This window comes from Austrofundulus limnaeus, unplaced genomic scaffold (assembly GCF_001266775.1).
Source record: "Austrofundulus limnaeus strain Quisiro unplaced genomic scaffold, Austrofundulus_limnaeus-1.0 Scaffold270, whole genome shotgun sequence".
NCBI classification, from domain to species: Eukaryota; Metazoa; Chordata; class Actinopteri; order Cyprinodontiformes; family Rivulidae; genus Austrofundulus; species Austrofundulus limnaeus.
The window spans coordinates 700,943-708,650 of NW_013952672.1; the positions used below are offsets into that span (position 1 = coordinate 700,943).

The 7,708-nt window shown below is 36.6% G+C and overlaps 1 protein-coding gene across 11 annotated transcripts in view; it reads right to left on the minus strand.

Moving 5' to 3' along the window:
- tns1b (tensin 1b) overlaps positions 1-7,708 on the minus strand; it is a 90,174-nt gene that overhangs the window by 65,902 nt on the left and 16,564 nt on the right. For all 11 annotated transcript variants that reach the window (XM_014020873.1, XM_014020877.1, XM_014020871.1 and 8 more), the window contains exon 3: positions 5,020-5,057. In XM_014020873.1, the coding sequence (XP_013876327.1) occupies positions 5,020-5,057 (38 nt within the window). The remainder of the gene's footprint in view (positions 1-5,019; positions 5,058-7,708) is intronic.

Below are 7,708 nucleotides of genomic sequence, written 5' to 3' on the forward strand. Positions count from 1 at the left end.
TCGAACACAGATCCAGTGATCCTTTAACACAGAGCGTCTTCAGAGGACAAGTTGATAAAGTAAATTTAAAAAATCTGTATTGTAAAATAAAATATCAGTGCTCCGCTCCTGAACCCATCATCTACTTAATGCAACATAATTCTTTATCTTACAATTAATCTCAAAATCTTTTTATAGCCATTTATTCCAGGGGCAGTGACATCATGGCTTACTTTTGAGGAAAGGGGCATCTGTTAGTTTGGGATTTTGTAAAAAAATAATAATAATTAAATTGATGCTGTAAGCTTATTAGTTATTCTAAAAGGCACTTTGTATTTAGGGGCTAAAGGCAATACCTCTGTCAAAAAGCTGGCCAGCTGCAAATCTGAAAATCTCCAGGACAAAAAAAGTACCTCCCACGTGTGGATCCATGTGTTYGAATGTGTCAACACTTCAGTGGTAATAAATAACAGAAGAGAGGTCGAGAGTTTCATTCCTGGCTGTACCTGAGCTTTTATGTCTTCAGGAGAGTGTTCAAAAATGTCAATGGTGGAACTGATAGGCACATATTTTTCCAAAGAGAAGATAAAACTCMTCCAGAAGCTTCCTGGAAATGAGTACAGCAACAAAACCGATGGCTTTGATCATAATTTATTTCCATTTGAACGTTTTTGTCTTATAAAATGTTCCGTTAGAACATCTCCCACCTGATCAGTTCAGAGGAGAAACGAGCCAACACGAAGAGGTGATCGAGGACACATTCATCTCTGAGCTGACACCCCCCCCCCACCCCCACCCCAAACACCAACAGTGAAAGGAAATGAAGACGTCTCAAACAACTATTCTGAAAAAAAAAAGTGCTTGGTGGAAGAGAGCCAGCGCAAAGAATCGTGTTTTCTCCAACTTTTCAAAACATGAACTCTGAGAAGTTTAGGAGCCGGGAAAAATGAAAACAAGTTCTTCATCATTTGGAGGTCTGGAATGAAAAACAGGAGCAAGCAAGTGGGTACAGCTCCTAAACTCTGTTTACACCTCTGTCCTTATTGAGGCTGGATTGTGATGGTTACTCTCAGAATATAAAAATATAATAACATTTTATTTTATTTTATGTATTTTATTTACCTTTTTTAACCAGACAACATCTGAACATGCAAAAAAACAGGTATTTTAAACTAACAATAATTATTATTATTATTATTATTATTATTATTATTATTATTATTATTATTATTATTATTATTATTATTATTATTATTATTATTATTATTATTAAATCATAAGCAGAACAAATACAGATCGTTTATTGACTCCACACAGATTTACTGTAAAATAATCTGAACWTTGTTTTAAYGATGATTCAATCTTCTGTTTTTGGCTCCTTCCTGTCATCACCTCCATGAAAAATTTTACAAACAAGATTTAACACATTTTTCGCATCCATTCGTGAACTACCGAGCACGAGGGTGGGGAGGCACATTTTGTCACCATTTGTTAGCAGCGAGCGGATTAAATATGAGATTTATAGCTGGTGTTTGCATAAGAAAACTGTTCCAGCTTTGAGTTATTATCAAGAATTTCCAGAAATTTCGTCAACGGGAACTTTCAGGTGGATTTTTAATGTTCATAAGTGCAGAAACTGCCCTTTTAGTCTGCAGGCCTGGCTGACACTGATAGCGATCGTGCTTGACCCTTGTTGGGTCACTCCCTTGTTTTTTATCTCAGGCTTGTTAGCAAATTGCTTCCTGTCAAAGCTATGACAAATATCAGCTGAAATGTTTAGAAACGGAAGCGCTGCTGTGATTTTTGGAGATGGAGAGTCACTGATTTGTGCGATGCAGACACTGGCGGTTTGTTCTGGCCTTCTGCGGCGGCTCCTCCCATTGAATTCGACCCCTGGCTTCCTGAAATTCAAATGTTATCAGCAAGTATGTGCTTCGAGTGCTATTCATCACACTTTGATCTTCGGGGCTGCAGAATAAAAACTGAAGAGGGCTGTAAAGTAATAAAGAGCAACAGTTTAATGGATTCTTTGCTCATTCCTGCTTCAGAGGTTAATAGCTTGTATTGAAAAAAAGAAAACAAATCTAAACTGAACTAGACATGGGTTTTTACGATGTAAAAACAAGTGTGCATTGCCTTTTAGCATGCCATTGCAGCATGGCTTTGCCTGCAGCATTGGACTTGCAGAACGAACTTTGACCAAGTTCAAATGTGTTTGCTAGACCAGCTTGTGCCTGTCACATCAGCAGGTGTTTATAATTAAGGTAATTGTGTGACAATATGAAGTTTGAAGAGATAGATTTTTTGTTTAAGGTGCGTTAGCTGGGTTTTGAACCCTGATTTCCCACATGAAAGTCCATACCATAGACCATTAGACCAATGGCGCTGTGGTGGAGGGTGGTGGCAGGGGTTGGTTTGTATGTGTGCAGAAAGAGGCCACATTGCCAATACAATTATTGACACAAAAATGCATAATATTACAACAATAAAGCAATATTAAGACAATATTATAGTAAAACATCAAAATACAATCATATTAGTATTGTAAACACGGAACTATTGAGATTAAATATAAAAAAAACTATGGTGCAGTACCAAGTTGAGTAGAGCTGGGGGCAGTATTGGACCATTACAAGGWTGACTGCCATTACATGAATTTGGAATAAAGTTTAAACATTAACATTTAAAAAAYTACAAGTTTTACAGGCACCAAAAGGCATAGCCATCATTTGGCACAGGGGCTTTACAGATATAAATTACAATGGCAGCTCTAGGACAAAGTATGCAGGAGGAGAAGCATGGCAAAGTTGAGATGACTTGGATGGGAAACGAATCACAATAGTGTGCATTGCATTTGCAATGCACACTGACTAGAGCATCGCCTCGGTTTGAACTCAGACTGGTTTTAAGTGATGAATGTTACCCATTAGCTTTGATTTGAAGCTTTTTATTTTTAGATAATGTTTGATTCAAATCTATATGAAGAAAATTAGCTCTTTGAAGCCTACTATAGTGCTAATAACCTAAGAAATCTGTTTTCAATCATTTAATCATGTCTGTTTAAAAAAAAACTTTCTGAATGAAGTCTTTATTGAAGCCAGATGATTTGGGGGTCTGATTCATATCTGCCACCAATCAGCCAATCACTTTAATCACCTGGTATTTGATACTTTTTAAATAATCATCTATTGGCCATAATTTACTGATTAGCAAGTAGGAAAATGAAAAGGAAGCACCAGCTGCTACAATCCGTTCACTGCGGGCCATAATTTAGTGTTAATTGTATATTATGTTTAAGTTCTTCTAAGAGGGGTTATTTCTTTAAGCAGCTATGTTATATTTTTGCTAAATAAACTATGCATTCTAACCAAAAACAACAAAATAATAAAACTGCTTGTGCAACGATCGTCAGCTGCCCAGATTTCTACAGATCAAATCAGCATCAGTCGACAACACAAGATCTTTGTTTAAATGTCTGGCATGCAAAGCTATGGGATAAATCTTGTGCCAGCAGGAATTGAATTTGAATTGTTTGGATTAAATCTGAATGTGCATAATTTGAAATTGAATGCATTGGTTTGAAAATAAATTTCACTAAATTGAAATCGAATTTAAGGATTTAAATTGAATTCAAATTTCTGAATTTGAAATAATTTTCTTTTAAACTGTATTTTTGGTTTATTAAAAATTCAGTTTGATTACTTTCACTTTCAGTTCCATAATTCAATTTTAGTTCCAAAATTCAAATTTTTGTGTCACACATCCTGGTCCTTGAGAAAGCCAGCCAGAGTAATCAAACACAGATCCACAGATTTACGTTTCACTTTAGTGATGTTTCCCTTCTGTATGTAACAGAGTTGATGCAATCCACCGTAACTTGTCACGTTTACGGTGGATTGCATCAAATCTGTTACATTACAGATGGGAAGCCTCACCGAAGTGAAACGTAAATCTGTGGATCTGTGTTTGATTACTGTGGCTGGCTTTCTCAAGGACCAGGATGTGTGACACAAAAAATCTGAATTTTGGAACTGAAATTGAAAGTAATCAAACTGAATTTTTAATAAACCAAGATATAGTTTCAAAGCAAATTAATTCAGTTTCAAACCATTGAATTCAGTTTCAATTTAGTAAAATTCATTTTCAAACCAATGCGTTCAATTTCAAGTTAAGCACATACAGATTCAATCCAAACAATTCAAATTCAATTCCTGCTGGCACAAGATTTATCCCATATAAAGCACACATTRTGCATTTTTTTCAAGGACTGTAGGGTTCATTATTTAAGAATTTATGTCAATAATGATGTATTATAAAGATGCAATAAAATGTTTGTATTTATGAGTTAGTAAGGTAGGTAAAAGTTGCAGAAACGTGGGAAAAAAATGCATGTTTGCTCATCATTTCAGATAATTTCAGCTGTTTTCCCCCGAGTGAAGCCCACCCTACATTTGTGTCCAAAGGCCCCCCTCTTCATATTTAGCCTGTCATGTCTGTGCTGCACCCCTGGCATTTCCTGAGAGTTGAATAAAAAGTGGGTAAACCTGGCTACAAGGACCCGTTTCAATAATGGATACCAGATGAAGGGTGTGTGTATAGGTGTGTGTGTTTGGGTTGTATGCTGACGTGTGAGATTCCAGCTGTAAACCCCAGATGGAAAAAAAAAACTTCAGATACACAAAGACCACAGCTTTCTCTTGCTCAAAACTTTTTTGAAGAATTTAGGGGACGAGTTGAGCTCTATCCAGAGGTTGTTTATTTTTAGACACAGGGCGATCTCAAAGACACAGAAGCTCTTCCAATGTAAACATTTTCTGAAACACTGAGGACTTGTTTAGACATTCTTAAGATTTTTTTTTTCTTCCCAGACCATAAACTCCCCAAACGACACCTACAACATCTGCAGACCCTGACATGGCAGCTCACTCCAGAAAATCATAACAACAAATGATTTAAGTAACACAAATGCAGAAAGAGTATGACCCAAATCAAAAAAGATGTTTTCAAGTGTGAACTTTTGAACATTATCATGAGTCTTACCTTGACTTCACATTTCTTGTGGCAAGCTATCCGGCACACTGAAACAAAAATAAGCGAGAAGAAAACAAAATTAGTTTTAAAGTCGATAAAAAATCTTTCCAAACATTATGAAAAGTGTAAGTATCGTGACACTAAGCGGTTGTCACGGAGGTATGAAATGGTCCACTCAGATCCCACAGTGTTTGCTCTGCGGTTAAAGTCAGCTGGTTAATACCTCTCAGTGTTCAGCTACCTCCTCTCTCAGGTCTCAGAGGCCTAATCCACAATCCTGAAAGACCATGTTGGACTCATTGATTGAATAATGTTAACAAGAAGAACATGTGGTGGTTTGAAGGTTCTCTAAAATGTTCTATTGAACCCACTTTATAGTAACCAAACAATAAACAATAACCAAAACTGTATATTTTATTATTACATTTCAGGTTATTCCATTGATTAGAAATTGAAACGTTTTGTATGAAAACAGCTGAAATGTTAAAAAAAGTCTAACCAAACAAGATCTGATCTATCTGACAGATAAAACATTCTCTGTCGTGATCAATAATTTATCCTCCTCCAGTGCTCCAATTTTGTGTGGTGTGCCACAAGACTCCATACTTGGCCCCCTTCTCTTTCCCTTTTACATGCTGCCACTAGCAGAAGTTATATCTGCAAAGTGTCCTTCCACTGTTATACAGATGCCCTACAAATCTACTGGTCTCTTAAACCAGGCATGACTAATGTGGTTGTCTCTTCTTTGTACTGCATAATGGATGTTACACAGTTTTTGAGTCACAAAAAGACTGAATGTATTTTATTCTGTGGCTTGCCCACTACAGATGTCAGTGCCTTACTTTTGAAGCTAAATGCAACTGTCAGAAACCTAGGGGCAAAATTTAATCAGGAGCTTAAATCAATTAGAATAAGAAGAAATTGATTCTGTAGTCAAATCTAGCTTTTACCATCTACTGACCAAAGATAATTCTTTTTTAAATCACACTGCCTTAAAGAAGGCTATATGTGCATTTGTAATTTTTAGACTCAATAATTGTAATGAACTTCATAATGGCATCCATCAGTCTTCCCTAAGATCACTTCTTGTCCAGAATGCAGCTGCTCGTCTTTTAACCAACACCTTTCTGTGAGTATATCACCCATTTTATCCACTTCACATTGACTTCCTGTCCCATTTAAAATTAATTTTAAAATTGTACTGTTTGTTTTTAAAGTTCTTAATGGCACTGCCCCAACATTATCTGAACTTTTAAGCCTAACCGTACATGTGAGTTCCCTGAGGTCATCAACCAACTTTTATTGGACATCCCAAAGTCAAGGCTAAGCATCGGGGTGACCGGGCCTTTTCAGTGGCAGGACCCCAACTATGGAACAAAGCCCCTCTAGACCTTCACTCTACCTCTGACCTGGGCATCTTTAAGTCTAAGCTCAAGACTTATTTCTTTAGACAGTCTTTTAATAGCATGTAGCATAGCATTTTTTTCTTTTGTTTTTATTTGTGTTTTCTTTTATAGTGATGCGATTTTTACTGTCAGGTGCTTTGGTCACCTTAGTTAGTTGTTGTTCAGTGCTATATAAATCAACAATAACAACAACAACAACAACATCAACATTATTATTATTATTATTATTATTATTATTATTATTATTATTATTATTATTATTATTATTATTATTATTATTATTATATGGTTTAATTAATTCACTCCTTTTTGTGTGACTCCCCCTGTTTTGCCGGGCCCTCTCCTTGGACTCCCGTTGGGTCTACAAATAGGGGTCAATAGAAAGGAGCACCTGGACTGGCAGCTCATAAATTGTCAAAACATATCGAAGGACTGAGAACCAAAACACAGTTTGGTGTGCCGAGGTGTAGGCTTTCCAAATAAAGAGGAAAGCGTGTGCTTTTTCTGGAAGGCGCTACACCTTATGTAATGAGTTATTTTTCCTGTCCTGAGTCACATTTTCCAAAGCATTTGTATATCTCTGGGTAGCTGATAAATAATTGATATGAATGTGTGCACTGGCTGAGCTTTACATTGTGTCAAAGTGGAGATTATGCTATTTTAGCAGTTCTGTGATCAGTCAGTCTACATGCTCCCTTTAATCTACTGCTATGTTCGAGACACACAGGATGTTTCTTTAGCAATAGATTCTCTCCGAGTAACATTAATGGGAATTTTTAAATGATTGCGTAAGCTGGGTTTTGACGATTTGCAAGAAAGATACATAAGGATTAAAAAACTCAAGCCCTGTTCCTATAAGCGTGTTGATAAATTATAACCAACATTTGCTGCACCTTAGCTCTATGTAAGCAAAAACAAACAGAGCAGCAGCACGGGCTGCAGAGAAAAGATGTACGAACTCCAGTGTCAGAGGCAACTGTTGGAGTACTGCCTTAGGGATCATTTGTCAGCGTGATCTCACTTTAGAGAATCAAGGAAGGAATTCTCACTAAGTAACAAGGCTAAATGGCTAATCAGAAAACTATTCAAAATAATTTTTGTGCATCTACACTGCACCATTTCACTAAACATCTTGTCCTGCTTATAGAATAACTTTTTAAACAGATTTTTGAGGTCATTTTAAGACATGTGGTGCTTCCTACACCTACCTACCTACCTACCTACCTACCTACCTACCTACCTACCTACCTACCTACCTACCTACCTACCTACCTACCTACCTACCTACCTAC